We start from the raw sequence: 20,710 nt of genomic DNA, 5'->3' as shown, positions 1-20,710 counted from the left end.
TAATCCTTTTTTGCCTGTCCTTCAAATTATGAACCTACAGGCTGAAGCTGTCTTGTGCTTAATCTATGTACAATATTCATTTTAAAGGCAAGCCTCTTTCAAGTCAGGCCTAACTCCTGCTGACTTCATGGACATTTACAAGTAGTTTTCTTGGGAGAAATATGGAAATGGCTTCCCCTTACTTTCCTTTGGATTCATTTTAGGTATTGCATATAAGTAAATAATAATCTTTGGCCCTCAACTCTCTTATTATCCTGCTATTAGACCCTAGTGTCTTCTTACTTGTTCCTACAGTATTATTAAGTATTCCTTTTACACACTTTCCTCTGTCTTCCCTTTGAAATACGGAATCTTAAACCTGAAGAACTCGTAGACCAAGCTTGACATAGGAAATCTCTGCACTGAGATATCCAGGGAGAGAGAGTACACACACACACACACACACACACACACACACTGCAAGTAATTAAGCACCTTGCCAAATTATACAGAACTCTTATCATAATAGCCATTTTGCTTATAAAGTGTCTGATCAATGAAAATTACTATGGGAATATTTTCACAGGGTGGCATTGTAACAAAAAAAGGCTTTACTGACATTAGTCAATTACTACTTCTGCTCTAATTTCCTGGTTACCAAATTTGTTTTACATATTACATACCGTGGGGGTCTAAGTCACCTTGTCATGCCTTTGTAAAGCATGCCCAATTCTTTCCTACTTGATCATGTTTCCTGAACATTCTTCCAGGCACAAGCCTCCCCAATATAAAATTTGCTGCTATTACTACCTCCGCTGCTCCATTTCTTCAAAATGCATGGTTTGGGATTAGACTCTCTTAGCAGTATGCGTGTCTCTATTTTCAACCTCATGTATAAATTGTGCAGCTGCCTTTTATTGTGATATTCTTACTATGAAAGGACTTTAAATCAGACTTTTTTTTTTAAGTGTTTTCTCTTTTTTGTATGTTTTTTGCCTAGTTTTCAGCCAGCCAGAAAATTGTGGACACAAAGATCATAGCCTGTAACTATTGTCTCTGTAAGCAGATATGCATTCATATTCACATAAAAGTGTCAGCTTCAGTTTAAACAAGAATCCTCACACGCAAAGGCTTTTTCCTGCAGACAATCACACTGCGTGCATCAATATGTTATAGAGGAGAACGGGCATCATTCAAGTGATGGCAGTGAAGGGAGGCTTATAAATGAGCATTTCACATTTATCTTCATAGAAAGGCAATGTCAAATTCTTAGCATCTTCTTGAGAATGAACAGATGATAATTGTTAACTGGACAATTAGAACTTTTCAGCTGTACCATCCCTGCCACTATTTTGCCAGCATATCCTTCCACACGGTAGCGCAGCGGCTTAATGACGCTGAAAGTTGCCGGCCAAAAATGGTCGACGCTTCAGCGGTTCGAGTCTAGCCTTCGCGTTAAACAGGGTGAGCTCCTGTTTCCTCCCCAGTTCCTGTCAACCCAACAGGTCGAAAACTCACGTGAGTAGATAAATGGGTATTCTCACTCCGGTGGGAGGAAAAATGCTGGCGGCGCCTTGCAAAAAGGAGTTGGGAGCAGTTGCCGGTAAGTGCGAAAAACCGTGCATGCCCGAAAAGGGTGCGAAGTAACGGAAACCCCGCCTCCTGCGCTCGCCAGCTGGGCTCTGCTCTAGGAAGGAGGCTCTGGCAAACCACTTCCGAAAAACAATTGCCTTGAAAACTGCAAGGACTCGTCCAAGCAGTCACTGCAAGGTCAGCAATGACTGAGCTCAGACCAAAAAAAAAAAAATCCTTCCACACTCATACATGTGAAACCAAAATTGGGTCCTGAGATATCAATTAGAGCAATTCAAATGAAAAACTGCGAAGGCCAGAGAAGTTTGCAGAAATACAGGTGCATGCATTAAGGAGTTAAGTATTGGTTTATTTTCTAATATTCCATATTTCATAAAGGAGCTCAAAGCAGCATACACAGTGGTCCCACTTCCTACTTTTTGCCCAAAGTGCCTGTGAGGTAGGTTGGGCTGAGAGAATGATGGGCCCAAAGTATCCAGTGGCTTCTATGGCTTCTATGAAGGTGGACCTAAACCTGGGTCTCCCCGGTGCAGTCCAGTTAACAATTATCGTGAGGGCAGGGGAGTCACCAGGCGGTCAAAAAAGTCAAGATGGTAGTCAAAACCATGTGACCAAAGTCCATATTGCATCATAGTGCAAATAAAAATGATACAGAGCTTCAGTTGCAGTCACAGCCCCCATTTGTCCCCACACTGATGCCCATATGTGAGAACAACCATCATAATCATTACAGTTTATTTCAGTATTGTAATTTTAATCTGTTTCTTTATGCACAGTCTACAGGGATATGGGTAGCTATCCCTTTAATATGATTTTCACTTTATTGATATCTACAATGGATACTGTTGCCAGCATTAGTGTACCTGTAGCATTTTATACCGCTATAAAATGATGGAGTGTAAATGAATTTCACTGCTTTGAAAGTTTCTCATAAAAGCGTAGCATAAAATAACTAAAGACACGTTTACCTTTTCTAAGTTCAACAGCTAGTTACCCATGTGGGCAATTTCATTTAAGTGTCATTTGGTTTGTCAGTGAGTGCCATAAACATTTTGTAATTATTCAACAAGTATGCATTAATAACTCACAGATAAATGAGGCGATATGATAGAGGCACTTAAAATTTCACACTAGAAATACTGCAGTTTTAATGAATCGTGTAGCAAATAGACAGAATTCTAATTTTCACATTTCAGCAATAGTAAAGCATTTAATGTGAAACATGGAGTTGACAATTGCTGTTTTCTCTGCTAGGGTTTATCGCACCCTCCTTCAAGAAGGAGTTTTGGCTGGAATAGCCACTTCTTCTACTGCTTTGGAAATCATTAACCAGACATTATTCTGCTCTTTTTCAAAAGAAGCCTTTCACATTAGTTTCATACGGTCTGGATAACAAAAGGGACTACAGATCTTAAAAAAATAAAAGCCCAAAGAATGCCTACAGTCAAATATATGTATCTCATTAAGGGCTTACTGACTTTCAAAAAGTCTGACACTCCAAAGGCCATAATCCACAAATCACTCATTCCTGGGAAATTCCAGTGAACTTAATGCCATACTACGAAGACGGAGGGTTCCAGTCCAAGGCTACACTACTAATCCCACTGACGCTCAATACTTAGAAATCACGGCATCCATGTAGGAAATAGCATATGAACCTTGCATGGACCCTCTGCTCCAGCTTCCAAACACTGTTCCTCAGACTATCACAAGGATGGGAACAGAGTGTGCTTTCTGAGAAAGGCAAAAGGAGCCCTTTTTCTCAAAAAAGGAAATGCACAGAATTTCATCAAAAGCATTGGGCTTTGGCTCTAAGCAAACTGATTTAGTCCTGAACTTACAGACGTTTGCTTCCATCTGAAACTCCTTTCTCAAAGATTTCCGCCTGCAGGGGGGGTTCATCTAAAGAACTGAAGCCCCTCTGACCTTATCTTATAGCTCGCTGAGCATTTACTGCTGAATCCTAGCAGCTCAATGAACCAGCAAATAAATGGATTAAAAGGGACTGGATTAAAAGGAGCTGGCCGTCTCCTGTGTCGCAAACTTTGACTTTACGCTGGCCCTGCAAGAAAAAACATGAGCAAATGAGGAGATAAGGAAAATATCTTGGGTAATTGCTTACGGCCCAGCAGCCAGAGGGCAAATGGAAAGGGCAGAAGGTCCCAACATGTCCCTTCGCTTGGGAACAGTGTTTCAGTTTATATTACCAGTGATACGTAAGGGTTGATTTGATCTGCCCCACACTGGTGTCCTCCACATGCGTTGGACTGCAACTCCCAGAATTCCCAACTGCGTGGGGTTCTAGGAACAGGGCATGGAGGATAATAAGCTGGGAAGGGCCATTTTAAAGAGACAGTTTGGTGCAGTGGTGAAGGTCTCAGGCTAGAAAGTGGGAGACCCTGAGTTCTAGCTCCGCCTTAGGCACAAAGCCGGCTGGGTGACTTGGGCCAGTCCCTCTCTCTCAGCCCTAGGAAGCCGGCCAGGCAAACCACTTCCAAAAAACCTTGCCAAGAAAACTGCAGGGACTTGTCCAGGCAGTTGCCTGAAGTAAAAAAAAATTGACTTGAAGGCAAACACATACACAAAAAGGGCCCATAGAAAATCTATAAAGTTGCTTTCCATTCTGCCAAACTTCTAGAATTCTGCAGATGATTTCCTTACTAGTGAAATTCACAGGCGTTAAGGTACAGTATATAACAATGGCCACAGCAGGAAGAAAACATCAGGAATTGCAAAAAAAAAAAAAAGAAAGAAACACCCTGTGGAGGCAACCACAAACTTATGCAACGCAGTGTATGGAAAGTGTGCAGAAAACAAATGCAAAAGACTTTCCGTGATCCTGCGTGACTTTGCAGCTCTGGGGAGCATCAAGAGCTCAGCCAAGTGGTGCTGAGGGATAAGGTGAGCGCAGCACTAAGAAAATTACGAAGAATTCCTTGCTGGCCTGGTCCAAGGCAGAAATGCCCCACTGGACTACAGTACTTCTCCAGAAAAATGGAGAATGATTGGTGACTATGACTGTTTCTCTTGAGATTTGAAGTTAATCGTTCCTTGTTGAATATTCCCATTTGGAATTGCAGTTATTGTTAGAATTACAGGCCAATACATGCATTCTTACTCAGAAGTGTCACTGTTTATGAGTTTGCTAATCTGAAATAAGCATATAGAGCAATCTATAGTTTTCCTGGGTGGCCCCCCATAATGTTGGCTGGAAATCACGGGGTTGCCCACCAGGTTACAGAAGGCTAATGCACTGGACTCCAGCCCCAGACTGCAGACCCAGACAAACAGCAAAGGAGTCTTGTGACAGCAAGGTTCAAGAAGAGGATTTGCTGCAACAAATTAAGCAAGCCCAGTGAGAGGGGATGCATCCATTAGCCAGGACAAGTAGAAACACAACCTGCACGTCCGTCAGTGCAATTTGATAGCAAGGCGGGGGGGGGGGGAACAGGGTAGGCAGTCACTGTCTTCAGATAAAGGAGCATTTGTGGCCTGCCAGTTTTAAAAGTAAGGATTGGATTAAAAAAAAAAAAACTTGAGTTGATCTTGCAGAGTAATATTCTGGAGTCTGATTTATGTTCCTAGTTTGCATTGATTGGGAAAATTGTGTATAAGAGGCTTAGGCTAAGACTTGGGTTCTTAGGAAACGGAGCCCCCTTAAATCAAACTTTCTTTGACTTGTTTCATGCATTTCTATTTTGTATTTTTCTTTCTTTCTTTCTTCCCTTTTTTTTCCTTTTTGCTACATATTGAAGGGCATTATTTTAATACACAATTTTTTATACTATATATATATTTCACATAATGTATAAACATACATATAACAGTCCACTCTATTTTATAAAGGTTTGACTTCCTTTTGCCTTCTAAAGAGCACAGCGTTTCCCCCCCCCCCCCACCTCATCTCTTTGTTAAATGCCTGATTGTCTTTGAATATAAGGTTAAAAAGTTGCAAAGAGAGAGGCCCCTAAATTCCACAGATATAAGGAGGTGTTAACGCATGGTATTTCCTTGGTAACAATTGAAGAGAGTTGAGGTGACTTTCTCCTTCTGGGACCCACCTTTCCTCCTCCTCAGACCATCCCTGCATTTCCTTATATGGGTATGAGGGGATGTACTATCTGATTAAAAGTTTGTTATATTTATAAATGTCTATAAAGCCTCTAATGTTTATTTTGCAAGGTGTGGTTCAATCAGCATTCATTGCCACGATGTTGATTAGGCTCACCCAAATGTGTCTTGGCCAAAATATATCTGTTTACTTTCAAAGAAGTCTCGTCTCAAGTTTTTTTGTTTGGCTCTTTGAAACTTGAATAACAAAGAGTGCCTTACAATATTTTGGTGACAGCTATTTATCCTATTAGAGCACGCGGCACCTGCACTCTTGGAGATGCCTTAAAACGCACAGTTGCACGCCAGAAAAGCGCAGGCTTGACTTCAGGCGCAGAGAGCAAAAGTAAGGGAAAAATCTGAAGATTCCTATTGAACGCACAGTGGCCGGCTACAAAACAGGTAGCTCGGCGCATGCTCGGGGTACTTCTTTTGGACGATCTGTCAATCACCCCCCGCCCTTACCCTCCCCCTCCCCCTCCCCCTCCCCAGCCAGACTTGGGCGGAGCCGCCTGCAGCTTTATGGACTGGCTGGAAGGAGGGGTAGCTTTATAAGGAGCGCGGATAGCCCCAGGACGGGAACTTTTGTCTGCGTGTGGCGGGGTGGCTGCTACCGCGGCGTGGAAGCAGAGGCTGCCGAGAGCGCGCTCGAGCGATGGATATAAGCCTAGATGTAAGGGAGGCGCGAGGCGTTTGCCCGGAGATGGATGGATGGATGGATGGATGGATGGATGGATGGATGGATGGATGGATGGATGGATGGGTGAACGAGAGACGGAGCGCCTGGTTGGAGGTTCCTAAATGTCAAGACTTGCTTTGCCCGACGCGATCTCGTAAAGCCCTTGGGGGAGAGGGGGAGAAGTACACGCGCAGCCGTGTGGTTTTATTTTGCTGAGATTGTAAACCGTGTATTGGCTCTCTTTCCCGATAAGACCCCGAGTAGCGTTTCCTAGATCTTTCTAACCTGGGACCAAAAAACCAAACCAAACCACTGGTGAGCATTTGCACCTATTATGCAGACTCGCAGAGGTGCCATTAAGAAAGTGGACCCGGCCGTGAAGTGGTGGATCTGAGTTGCACCTTGTTGCCAGCTATCTCCTAAAGGTCGTGTAAGCGGACGCCCTCTGCCTTTGCTTTGAACGAGGCAGTTTCTTGCCCCGAATCCACCAAGCGTTGCTCTCTCTCAACTTGTTGAGGCTGTTCCGTGAGCGGCTTGCCTGTTCGTCTCAGGAGTTTGCCTGGAGAGGAGCGCGACTGACTTGGTGAAAGCGCGTGGGGTCGGGCGGGGACCCTCAGTGACGATTCTGTTTTGCAGAGTGAACAGGCAATATAAGTGGTCTTCGATTTTGCTTGCATTGCATTGATCCTTTTTTCCACCGCTGGGATCTTATCCCGCTTAAAAAGAGAGAAAAAAAACTCGCCGAGGCTGGAACACGTGGGAGAAGCTTTGCGGAATCGTTGGCTGCCTTTATGAAGCGCGATTGACTAATATTAAAAGTGAAGCTTGAATTAGAAAAGTTAAACGTTGGATCGCGCCCTTTTCGGACGTTTATGAGCCTTCCTTGACTCATAGCGTTTCTTCCCTTTATCCTAAGTATAGCGCAGAATGTGCTAAAAACTATGAGTCATTATGTGTAAGACCTACTAGGATTTTTTTTTTCTGCTTCTAGAGTGAAAAGAGGAAAAAATTAAGTGGTGTGTGTGTGTATGTGTGTATATAAATAATAAGCAGCAAAGTATAGGACAATTGGGCGCCCGAAATGATTAACTTAGCAGGGTTTCTGCATGGATATTGCCACTGGCGTATTGCCTCACCAACTTGTGGAAAGGCTGCTAGGTAGCATGAGAATCTAAGCGCGGGTCTCTCTTCATAAAGTAGAAAACATACTGGGTTCAAGAAAAGTTTGATGAACTTTAGAAACTCCTGCATAGGTTTCATGCCCTTTCAATTTCTACTTGAATGTGTGGGAATGTTGAGAGAGATACCGGTCCTGTTTCAGTTCAGAAAAGCACCACTTTTGTGTCCTTTATGGGAGAATCCCTCTTGGAGCCAGAAGGCTTCCTTTCAAAGCCCAGCAGCCTGAATAGACTGTCTCTGTTTTGAATTTGTTGTCAAACCCATTTGTAGAAGTGCCTTATAGCAAAGAAAGAATAGTTTGTGCAAGGCAGTAGGAAGACCTGAACAAGGCTGTGCCAGGTTACCACTCCCCTTACTTGCTTTTCAAACGGCTGGTGGTTTCCTGAGATTGCACTTCTCCTTTTTTCCATCTGTTGCCTTGCTAAATTGAAACATCTCCTTCCCTCCTTTATGTTCTCGCAGAGAATTTGAATTAGCAGACTTGGGCTTTCACCTCTTCCTTCACCATTTTTTTGTTGGCTTGCCATTTTCTAAATTTATGGAACCAATTGTGCTGCTGATGAACCAAGCGTCTCAGTTGTTTTGGTTTGGCATAACATTCAGGCAGATGAGGAGTTCTGATTAACTTAGAGGCTTGCTCACTTCATGGTGACTTTTTAACCATGTTTGGATTTTTTTTTTTTTTAATGAACCAACCTCTGGCCTTTTGAGTCAGCCTAGTCAAGAAGTCCTGAAGCATTATCTGCCTCCAAGGAGGGGAAAATGAATTAGCCTTCTGGGCCAGCAGAAGAGAGTTGTGGTTCTGTACTGGAGCAGAAAGGGAGTTCCCTCCGTTTCTGGCCTTGGCTTCATCAGTCCTCTGCTAATCTTCCCACTTGCTTGCAGAGAATTCCATGTGCTCCCTGTAAATAATAACTCATTATCTATGGCTACTAGACTAGTGCTTAGCTGCAAGGCTACATTTTCTCAGCTTTTATTTATTACTCATTTGGGGATTACCTCTCCTTCAGGGGAAAAAAACCCTCATAATCAGGATCCTCTGGTCAATTGATCTAAAAAGATCTGGTAATACGTTATGGCTGTTGAATAAGAAATTTATTTATGGACCTGTAGCACATTTCTGGTGGGTATCTTTGTACTGCTGAAGACCCCAGGAGCATGTGAAAAACCACATATCCTAAGTAGGGATTTATAAAGAGCCAGAAGGTACTCGATGCTGTGGAGAACCTTAGGGTAATGCCATGAAATACTAATTTTGGTGGGTGTATGGGATTTCCTTCCAGAAGCATCCTTCCTATCATCCACTTAAGAGAAGAGAACATACAGTAATGATCATGGGACACTCAGATGTTCTTCTCTCCACCCCCAGTCTCTTAACTGAGAAGTACAGCCACTAACACTGGAACTTTAGTGGGGAATAAAATGTGAGACCCAGCTGGAAGGAGGAAGAAGGGACCTATTCGTGCTTCAGGCCCTCAGTTCTGAGGAAACATTTTCATTGTCAGGCTCTTGGCATCTGACTCAACTGAAAGTAATTCTTCTAAGCAAGATCTTCCCAGGGTCATCTTTAACAGGATTATTGAAATGAAAGGATTAGAACTACAAGAATTTTATCATTACTTTCTACTTTAATACCAATTTATCCCCCAGTATACAGGTAGTCCTCATTTAGCAACTGTCTTGTTTGGTGACCATTTGGAGATAAGGTGATGATGAAAAAGTAACTTTATGACCAATCCCGCATTTACAACCTTCGCAAGTCTATAAAGCAAAGGAAAGCTGAAGTAAAATCATAAGCACAGTCACAGGTTTACTTAGCAACCACTTTGTTTAACAACTGAGTCACTGGTCCCAATTGTGGTCACTAAATGAGGACTACCTGTATTAGGGTAGAGACTTCTTTAGTTTCTTTCTAATGGCTTTCTTGTGAACCAACAAGAAGGCAGTTCTTTTCACTGATAATGCAGGAGTTTGCAGGTGGCCATTTACAAAACTGTCTCCTAAATCCTTACTGGTCTGTAAATCGACCATTACAATCATGGTCTTCCTTTGCTTATTTTGATTCTTCTTCAGAAGAATACAGTAAATATGGTAGAAGTGTGTACCAATTGGAAAATGTGTTTTGTTTCATGTATAGAAGAAATTCATTTTGGTTTGGCAGTTCAACCACTATTTTGGGCAGGACATAATCTGGCTAAACTAAAACCCAATACAATTTGGTTGTTCCAGATCCAAGATAAACTGTAGGAGTCTTACGGGTGACTAGGGCAGAGCTAGCGCACCTCTCCTCTCTTTCTTCTTCTCAGTTTGGCTTGTGCTCCAGCCCACCTGCCATTTTTCTCAGGACCTTATCTCCCCACTGCTACTTCAAGTACATCATATATGGTCAGTCTACCCTCTTCTTTTCTGATCTTCCCAGCCTCTTCCTTTCTCTAACTCCACTTAGCTAACACTGACTTTGCATTTTTCCTGCTGTCTCCCGCTCTAAAACACCTCTTCTGAGATGTACACATTTTAGTCTGGGCATAGATCACCCAATACTGCCCCTTCCATGCATGGGACAGTCTGTGCACAAAACATTTTGCACATACTTATAGAATGGTTTTCAAAGCTGTAACCATATCCACATGGAAGCATCAGTGTGTGTTTTTTATAAATTCCTGCTCAGATCTGTTTTCCAATCATCAAATTCAAAGAGAGACTCTTTGTGCATCTCGGCATTCAATTAGTTCCATGAAGCAGTCATTGGAAAACAGTGATTGACCTGGTGCATATACATCCCATGTAACTAAAATAAATAGATGTCTGTATAGTTGTTGCCCCTCATGTTCATTGAATATGGTTTGTGTTTTCTCATGTTTGAAGAGTCCTTCAGAGAGTTGAGACGTACATGTTGGAATGAGCCTTTAACAGTGGAATTAAATGTATTTTATTAGAGACAAATAGTTTAAAGTTGGCTGTTGAAGCACTATTCATTGCTGATTCTTGTTTGCCACTGAATATGTCTTATTCTGTCTTTGTTTGCCATCTTCTAATTTATTTTTATTTTTTTTGGTCATTTACAGATGCCTTCTGGATTCGTTATTCTTATGTCTGATAATACTACTGATGAGCCAGGTTCTGGAGATGATGAGAACTACCAGTGGGTATGCTTGGAAGAGAAAAATGCAGATTTCAGCCGGATCTTCTTACCCACCATCTACTCCATCATTTTCTTGACAGGAGTTGTTGGCAATGGCTTGGTGATTGTTGTCATGGGCTGTCAGAAGAAGCTGAAGAGCATAACTGACAAGTATAGGGTACATCTCTCAGTGGCTGATCTCCTCTTCGTCATTAGCTTACCCTTCTGGGCTGTGGATGCTGTGATAAGCTGGTACTTCGGAGAAATCTTGTGTAAAATTATTCACATCATTTACACTGTCAATTTGTACAGCAGTGTCCTGATCCTGGCCTTCATCAGCTTAGATCGGTACTTGGCGATTGTACATGCTACCAACAGTCAGAGACCTCGGAAATTGTTGGCTGAAAGGATTGTCTACGTTGGTGTTTGGCTGCCAGCTTTGCTTTTGACTATACCTGATATCATTTTTGCTAGTACTAGTGAAGTTGGTGGAAAATATGTGTGCCAGCGATTTTACACGAATGAGAACTGGCAGATTCCCTTCCGATTCCAGCATATCTTAGTAGGCCTTGTCTTGCCTGGCCTTATAATATTGACTTGTTATTGCATTATAATTTCCAAGCTGTCAAAGTCAAAGGGTCATCAGAAACGTAAAGCTTTGAAGACAACTGTTATCCTGATTGTGGCATTCTTCGCCTGCTGGTTACCATACTACATTGGTATCACCATAGACACTTTTGTCTTCCTTGGATTCATCAACAGAGGCTGCAGTTTTGAGGCAGTAGTGCATAAGTGGATCGTCATTACCGAAAGCCTTGCGTTCTTCCATTGTTGCCTGAATCCCATCCTGTATGCTTTTCTGGGTGCCAAATTCAAGACATCAGCCCAAAATGCATTGACCTCTGTCAGCCGAGGATCAAGCCTTAAGATCCTTTCCAAAGGCAAGCGTGCAGGACATTCTTCTGTTTCAACAGAATCAGAGTCTTCCAGCTTCCATTCCAGCTAACATCATCTCCTGTTTTCTTTAGTATCTGTAATGAGTGGGACTTAATAAACACACAAGCTCATACGTATGTATATTAATTCACAAGAGGAAGGGGGAATCCTCCAAGATAATGTACAAGTTTATTCCCAGTTGGAATATTTTATTTGCTATTAGTTTTCTGTGGAAATTGATGGACTTATTTATAAAAAGTATTAAAACCTTTTTACCTGTTGATGAGAGCGTGTCTGGGCAGGGCCTAAAAAAATGTGGATAGGTGACAGAGTAGTACTGCTTGTGTGCCTAGTTGTACAAATGTTGAATCTAAACACTTTTAGATGGTAGCATTGTTAATGTGCAGGAGCTGTTTGTATATAAAATAATATTTCCAAGATACTTGTTGAAAGGCTGTATAATCATTGTGGATATTTAGGATTTCTTTGCCCAGGTTGTGAAAAATGTTTTGTTTTATACTAGTTCAGTTGCATTGTAGGCAGTGGATGCAATCCCCATCTTTCTGTAGGAAACATCGAAGTACATGAATTTGAATGCGGCTGGATTGCATCAAGCAGCACTTCACAACCAAAGTACCTTCGGTCATGTGCCTTTTGATAACAAAGTAATTTGCAGATCACTGCCCTTGTAAAGTTGCCAATAAAAAATGTGAAGAAAATTCTGAATGTGTTATCATTTTGAGTTGCGTGCCCTTGCCATTTGTCTTACTTTGGATTCCAATTTTCTCTGTTCTCAGATTTATAGAGAAGAATGGATAGGATATTGCCCAGTCCAGAGAAATGACTCTTGGACCTGTAGTTCACATTGGCGTTTCCTGATGTATTTCATAGGCCAAACCAAGACTTCAGTATACCTTGCGCAAATTAAGTGTCACGTACTGTGCTTTCCTTCATATAGATAGAATTGTTCTGTAAGAGTATTTCCCTAGCTGAAAAGAGTGTCCAGCCCTAGAAATTACCCAATATACATTCATCCATGCCATAGTCTTAAGTAAGAGGGCAGATCTAAAGTAACATGGTTTGCATTGTCAGAATATAGTTCAAGCGTTTTGATAAAGTAGATGGCTCAATATGATTAAATGTCTCTGTGTCTTTGAAGTGAATATGGCCTTTGCTCTTTTTCTGAAGTTCACTCCTTTTTGTATGTGTGCCTTGACCAGTGAAACAAGCTTTTGTCACAAACCAAACTGCTGTGTGTGTGTGTGTGTGTGTCTGTTTTCTCTAGGATGATAAGAACCTTGCGCAACCTTGAAAAAGTAGGAATTACCACCACCACCACATTCCTCCTTTGCGTTGGTTCTTTTTGGCTGTACATTGTTCTGCCCTCACTCATCCCCCTTTTCCCCCTAATTTAAGACTTATTCAGATAGTCCTTCTGTATCAGAGCCTAGCATTTTTTGCAGCCAGGAAGAATATCACCTGAGTAATTAGGTCATTGCACTTACAGTATGTTAAAACTGGAATATAACTTTGTTACCCTTGATAGTACTCTGCCTTTTATTCCACATCTGAAAGAAAGGAGAAAGGTGTCTGTATTTGTAGTAAGCCCTAGTTTAAGGGGGGGAAATCCTCTAAGCCCCTTAGCTTACACTCTGGCCATCTTGGGGGCATGAGACTTTAAATGTCTTTGGGTGAGTGCATGTTCTCTGATGAGCGTTTTGGCAAGAGGTGTCTTCATAGCCAAGTGCAACAAAAGAGTCTGGCAAGCAGGATGCCTTGGAAAAGAAACAACAGCTAATGGTTATACAAAAAGTGGAAACAAGTCTGTGTTTTGCCCTCTTGTGTTCGTAGAGCAAGGGCTCATCCAGCTAAATGAAGGCTATGGTAAAAGCAAGTGCTCCACATGTATATTTAGGGGATTCATTACCGCAAGAAAAGTTTGAACAAATCTGAGATAGATAAGATCTCTGCAGAGGTGATGCGCCTCTGTGATAGGAAATACTATGAACAAATTAGAGTGTCCAGTAATGGTCCATGCAACCATTAAAGAATGGTTGCTGGACGGTGAAGCAAAATGCTTAGAAATGTTTAGTTTAATCCAACAGTTGTTTTGGTGCCTTCGAGTCAATGTTGACTCCTGGCGACTGCCCAAACTAGTCCCCGCAGTTTTCTTGGCAAGATTTCGGAAGTGGTTTGCCATTGCCTCCTTTCTAGGGCTGAGAGAGAGTGATTGGCTCAAAGTCACCAGCTGGATTCATGCCTAAGGTGGCACTAGAACTCACCATCTCCCAGTTTCTAGCCTGAATGCCATAACCACTATACCAATCAGGCTCTCTGCTATCACTTTTACATTCTCGGGGTAAGGTAAAGTCAAGATCCAAGTAGTAAATGATGACAAAATGATCAAAAATATAAACAAACATCTAGCAAATTGTCTAGCAATAATTAAACATCTGGTCATCACTTAGCTCATCCCCTAACTGAAATTAACAGTGGAGTACTTAAATTCTAGTCTCCCTGGATTCTGCATTCAGTGAAACTTGCCTTATGCATCTAACTGGATATAGGATTCCCGTCTAACTGCATTTTTGTTCTTCAATGCTGCATTCACATTTACTTACACCTTTACAATTTAAAATAATTTTACAAATAAAAATACTGCTTCTTAAGGAGGTTATTACCAAAACTGGGAAGAACAATCAATAAACACTATAATTAAATAGATGTCAATGAGATGAAGTCACTTTTTCTGAAGGAAATTTGAACAACACTATGTGATCTGAAGTTTCCAAGCCTAAAATTGGGAGGGCTGCATATTAAGTTAATACAATTCATATGGCTACAGCTAGCTCATGTGATCTCCAGTCATCAATCACAACCCAAGTAAGTTAGTGGAAGCCTTCACAGACTCATGAGTACAGAAAATATTCAGGTACATCTTTTTAAAAAGGTGACTTATGAGGTTAGTGAACATTCAAAGTATAGGATAAGTGGTGAGGATGTCCCCAGTGTGCACCCATGACATCAGAGTGCTCTTGAGAACATCTGTGCTCATATGCAAACCTGTCAGTCACTGAAAGAGACTTACTTTGGAGTCATGTTGCTCCTGTTATGGCTGAGCAAAAATTCACTGAGATGCAACATAATTCTCAGGCATGCTATCAGTTTGAACGGGGAGAAAAGCACAAAACTTGATATTGTAGGCTGCATATGTCCCCAGGAGATACACCCTAGTTCACTGATAGAGCACATTCTTTCCAGAAAGAGCTTTCCATGTTCAGTCCTTGAAGTGGAAGCAACGAAAAAGCTACACGTTTCAGTAAATAATGCCAAGTTACCTGGACCAGCAAACTTAGTCTGTATGAAGCATGATATCTTCTTCATTTTATCACTTTAAGCAACAAATTTGCTGTGGGTGCTCTTGTAAAACAAGCCGAAGAGCAATACTGGATGTGAAGCTGATTAATTTTAACATACCCAGAAAACTCTACCCCTCAAAATTATTGCCTAATGCATCAACATATGTCACAAGACATACAGACAGCATTTGTGCAGAGGGCACATTCTGATTACTTCATTGCCCTTTTATATGGGAACGTAGAATCTCTACATTTGGCAAATTTGGTTGCCAAGGACTTCTGGAAGTATGGCAGAAATGGAGGGATGTCAGGTAGAGTGCAATTTTTATTCTGTATGCATTGTGTGTGGCGGGGGGGGGGGAATCTCTCTTGATATAATCTCATGGGGACTGACCCATTCCTGTCCCAATCTTAGAAGCATCTCCCATCTTTATGATGTCCCAGCATTGTGTAAATATTCACATTGTCCTCATACAGATTTCTGGGTGAGATCTCAGGCCTCTACTTGGGTGATACTATAGGACTAGTCATTCCTTCAGCCTAACCTGTCTCACAGGTGATAGGTTGAAAATGTCTTTCTGGGCTTTCTTGAAAAAAGGGCAGGATAGAAATGTAATAAAGTAATCAGTGACTTGGGATGTTCATTAACCTATTTGAAAGGAAATTTGTCTCAGAAAAATGCTCTCATTTTTGTCTAATAGACTATACGTTTTCATGAGGAAAATCATTTTCCTCATGATAATGCAGTTTCCTCATCTGAAAAGGCTTGGCTTCCACAGCCATTCTTGCATCTCAGACCCAATTCAAATGAGTGATAACATGTCGAAAAAAATCTAAACTTTGTCTACACCAGCACTGAGGTACTTCATTATTACTGCACTCATGTTTAAACCATTTTATGGTAAAAAAAGATCCGCTTGGTGGTTCTATTTGCATCAACTCCAATATGAGTAGTTCAAATTAAATCATAGGCTCATTTCTAAAACTGGATTGTAATATATTGAAAGGGTTTGGCAAACAAGTAATGCATATTTCCATTAGATTAGAGCAGTGCTTCACAAACTTTTTCCTTCATTACCCAAAACCTGGTGGGTGCATACGAGCAAGAGAAGCAGAGAAGGAGGGTATGGTGTGAACAAACGAAGAAAGTCTGGGGTGGGTTGAGGAGACTTACCTGAGTGACTTGCAACCTCCCCTGCTGGATTCCCCATTGACTTTGCTTGTGGGAAGCCAACAGGGAAGGTTTCAAATGGCGATCACGTGACCGTGGGATGCTGCAACCGGTCATAAGTGCAAGTTGGTTGCTAAGTGCCCAAATTTTGTTCATGTGACCGCAGGGGAGCTGCAACAGCCAGAACTTTGGGGACCGGTCATAAGTCCCTTCCTTCAGTACCATCGTAACTTTGAATGGTCACTGAATGAATGGTCGTAACTCAAGGACTACCTGTATTATAAAAATAACAACATTGAAAGATTTTATGTCATTTCAACAAATTACCATTGGTAATTTCATTTATTTTTGTCTTAAGAGGAATACTTTGAGAGGTTTTCATATATATTTGAGTACCCGTGGCAATCTTTAAGTCAATTTAAATGTCCCTGTTGTGATTGGGTAAGGGTTCGTGTGTCATTACCCAGAGATGAACCACTTTTATCCAATTTGGGGCATTTTACCCAGGTTTGGAAAGCACTGGATTAGAGTAACAAAAGTTAAAAGGCTGCCGATTGTCACAATTATCAGTGAAGATTGCTTATGATGGTCAGTTTGGAAGCCCTTTTTAAATCTGTGTGGAAACACCAATTGAGGCAGGGAAGTGGGAGATGGCTAGAGTGCTCCAGAAATGACAATTCTCTCTTGCAAGAGTTGTTATAAATCCACTAGCATACGCCTAGATGTTTATTGTTTGAGCTAAAAGACAAGACTGATTCTCCCTACCTCCTGTTTCACATACCAAAGCCAGAAGGATAGTGGCTGAGTGCTACTTTAACATTGCAACAGATCAGGATCCTCTACAGCATTAGAGAGGCTACTGAATAGCCTAAGGGGGTGCAAGGCATGTGTAGCAAACACTCTCCTCCCCAAACTCCACAGTTGCTTTTTGCCCCCAGGATCAGCAGCCACCTCAATCTACCAAAGAGTAGAGTCTAAAATGGCATAGGAATTAAGTGGGCAGATTAGATTAGAATGATTGAACAATAGTATCCAACATGTTGACAAATGTTGCTTTTGTCCTTTTTTAAGGTATGAGGTGAACTATCTCACTATCACCAATTACAGTATACAACCAAGACATGGGGAGTCTAGTGAAATCCTGGATGTGAGAGAGCGCTAGTCTCCGAAGAAGTGTGTCTGCAAAGATCAGTCTCTGGCACCCAACTGCTTAAACTGCGAAGGAGAAGATACCTTGAATATTAATGAACTTTTGAGAAAGCACTATATCTAGGGAACCAGGCTGAGAAAAATTGGATTGTAACTTCCAGAATTCAGTGAGTAGTTGACATGAAGGACATATTCCTGCAATCGAAATTTCTGTTTCAAAGGGAATTTCTGACTCAATTTAAATGAAATCTCTCAAATCAGCACAAATTCAATTTGATTGTTTTAAAAAAAAATGTTGCATTGATCACATAGCTGTTTAGGACAGGCATTTCATAAGCTATGGTTTGTATGTATAGATTTGTCTCTGTCAAAGACATTGAGTCAAATTCATCCTGATGAGTGGAACAAGAGGGATGGACTGTGATTGCATAAAAAATAATCCATTTTCTCCCTCCTGGGAACTGGGAAACTGGGTAGAGGAATATTACCTCATCTGAAAACAATGTTGCTTGCTTTCAGAAGATGTCACAATCCACTTATAGGCTCCAGAACAAACATTTGTATAATTAGACATCAAATATACTATAAGCACCATTACCTTCAATAAGGAAATGTCTCCAAAAGGTTAAAAGATGTGTTATTAACTAAATATCTTTTTATTCCAACTCTTCTTCCAGGAGCCTGAGCTCATCCTTTTATTTGCACAATCCTGTGTGGTAGATCACCCCTAGTTCTTGCATGTCTCTCTTAACCCGAAGGCCACACTGCTGACATACAGGGGATCTGTTTTGCTGCAGCAAAGGCGACAAATGTTGCTATGCCCCCAAGCAAAAGAAATTCCAAATGCCTCTGATCCCGCAAAGACAATAATCTTATGGATCTGAACAGTTATTTTTCAGACAAATGCTATTCAGCAACATTCTTCTCAGAAGGCAGTTTTGATATATGTCTCATTCACTGGTAGATTTTTTTTTTAAACCAAACGATGATGGTGGTTTAAAACGACGATGGCAATAATGACATTAGAAAAGGAAGTGAAATGAATATGAAAGATTTCCTCCAATCAGCTGTATTGTCAAGCTTGAGCAGCTTCAAAGATGCCACTCTTTCAGGTCCAGTGGCCTTTAAACTCAAGTACTTGGCATGGAAACAAAAAATAGGATAGCAGGAAGTTGCGGAGAGAACAGTCAGTCCTAATTCAAGCAGCAGCACCCACATACTGTGTAGCAGCAACACTTTTCCCTACATAATGAAGTGTCCCCGTTCATGCCACTTCTGCCTATGCTGGAAACTGAATGTCCCTCATCTGCCTCTTTTGATACTTAAGTATGCTAAGGGAACCAAGGTTGATGTTTGCCAGACACTATGAATGAGTCTGGTATTATTCCATATTACCTCATCCCCAGAATCATTTTAATCTTTTGAGGGGAAGGGCAAACTCAATCAAACACTGGTTAGAGCTGCTATTCATGCTTACTTAGTAGTGATAAGGGTGGCAAAGTGTCATTACTCCTCTGCTCTTATTGCATCCGCAGATAGCCACCCCACGGCCCTGTTTCAGGTGACATGAGCCCTCCTGGGTAAGGATGGCTCAGAGAACTTTCTGCAGAGACATGCAGAAGAATTTTCCCAGCATCTGTCAAATAAAATTGCTCAGATTCATTCTCAGTTGGATGTTGGCTTTGCTGCAGGTCTGGTGGAGATGCCTAGGGAGGAGTCTTGCCCTGCTATCCAGGAGCAGTTTGAGCTTGTTGACCTGAGGAAGTGGACAGGGTCCTTGGGGCTGTGAACTCAGCCACCTGCTCTTTGGATCCATGCCCTTCCTGGCTGGTTAAAGCTGCCAAGGGGGTGTTGCGTGAGTGGGTTCTAGCGATGGTTAATGCATTTGAGTGCATTGTTCCCTCATCTCTTAAGGAGGCCTTGGTTCACCCCCTCCTCAAGAGGCCATCGCTAGACCCCACTCACAATTTTCGTCCAGTATCTAACCTCCACTTTTTGGGGAAGGTGGTTGAGAAGGTGGTTGCACAACAGCTTCAAAGGCCCTTGGATGAAGCGGATTCTGGATCCCCTTCAGTCGGGATTCAGGCCTGGGTATGGGACGGAATCAGCATTGGTTGCACTTTTGGATGACCTCTGGCAAGGGCGGAATGGGGGTTGTGCATCCATCCTTGCCCTACTTGATCCCTTTGCAGTTTTCAGTACCATTGACCATGGTATCCTTCAGGATCAACTCGGAGGATTGGGGGTAGGGAGCACTGTGTTGTGCTGGTTCACCTCCTTCCTCCAGGGCCAATTCCAGTCAGTGGTAGTTGGGGAGGAGAGATCCTGCCCTTGGCCCCTGTTATGTGGGGTGCCGCAGGGTTCGGTGCTCTCCCCCCTCTTATTTAACATCTACATGAGGCCGCTGGATGAGCTCCTCCATCGCCATGGAGTGAGGTATCATCAGTATGCTGATGATACCCCATTATACATCTCTGCCCCTGGCTAATTAAGTGATGCTGTGAATGTCTTATCCTGATGCCTGGAGGCTGTGAGGGTCTGGATGGGGAAAAACAGGCTTCAACTGAACCCTGGCAAGACTGAGTGGCTTTGGGTTTTGCAGCCTTCTGGTGCTAGGGCTATGCCATCTTTGGTACTGAATGGGGTTGCACTGCCCCAGACAGACCCTGTGTGCAATCTGGGGGTCCTCCTGGATACACGACTCCTGCTCGAAGAGCAGGTGGCAGTCATGGCTAGGAGGGCCTTTGCACAGCTTCATGTTGTGTGCCACTCGTGCCCATTCCTAGATCAGAGGGACCCAATCACTGTCACTCATGCCCTAGTCACCTCCCATTTGGATTTCTGTAATGCGCTCTACATGGGGCTGCCCTTGAAGAGTATCCGGAAGCTTCAGCTGGTGCAAAATGCAGCAGTGTGGGCAGTTACGTGGGCCCCCTAGGGCGGTACATGTTACACCTCTGCTCTGCAAGCTGCACTGGTTGCCAGTTTTCTTCTGGGTCCAATTCAAGGTGCTGGTTTTGACCTTTAAAGCCCTTCGTGGCATGGTTCTGGGTTACTTGAGGAACCACTGCTCTCCGATTACATCTACCCATCCCATCAGGTCTGGCAGAGAAGGTATGCTGCGGGTCCTGTCTGCCAGAGAATTACATTTGGCGGGTCGAAGGAGGTGGGCCTTCTCTGCCGTGGTGCCCGCCTTGTAGAATCTTCTCCCCCCAGAAGTGGGATTAGCTCCATCCCTCTTCACATTCCACAAGTCCCTCAAGAACTGGCTATGTGATTGGGCCTGGGGCTCCCAGGGGACCAGGGAGATCTTGCAATGGCTCCCTTATTAATTTTAGCCCCTCCTGTTTTGTGAGCTTTTATAGTTTTTTATTTGTAACTGTTTTTATGTATTCTTTTTAATTGTTGTACACCACCCAGAGTCACTTTGTACA

General features: G+C 42.4%; 1 protein-coding gene across 2 annotated transcripts; it reads left to right on the top strand.

Annotated features, from left to right (window-relative positions):
• The first annotated feature begins 5,967 nt into the window (after positions 1 to 5,967).
• On the top strand, positions 5,968 to 12,309 carry CXCR4 (C-X-C motif chemokine receptor 4). 2 transcript variants are annotated; one of them, XM_088146512.1, is made up of 2 exons: positions 5,968 to 6,084; positions 10,606 to 12,309. In XM_088146512.1, exon 2 carries the CDS (start codon positions 10,606 to 10,608, stop codon positions 11,665 to 11,667), a length of 1,062 nt encoding a protein of 353 aa, XP_088002638.1. In that variant the 5' UTR covers positions 5,968 to 6,084; the 3' UTR covers positions 11,668 to 12,309. The 2 variants fall into 2 exon arrangements, with proteins under 2 accessions (XP_088002638.1, XP_007439392.1); XM_007439330.3 differs by lacking the exon at positions 5,968 to 6,084 and adding an exon at positions 6,251 to 6,355.
• Positions 12,310 to 20,710: the final 8,401 nt, after the last annotated feature.

The sequence above is a fragment of the Python bivittatus genome, unplaced genomic scaffold (genome assembly GCF_059951505.1).
Source record: "Python bivittatus isolate LINGU-HERP-01145 unplaced genomic scaffold, Pbiv_v1 ctg000480_np1212, whole genome shotgun sequence".
In the NCBI taxonomy this organism is placed as follows: domain Eukaryota; kingdom Metazoa; phylum Chordata; class Lepidosauria; order Squamata; family Pythonidae; genus Python; species Python bivittatus.
The sequence above is the reverse complement of the archived record's forward strand: the minus strand, read 5'-3'. Positions and strand labels throughout refer to the sequence as shown.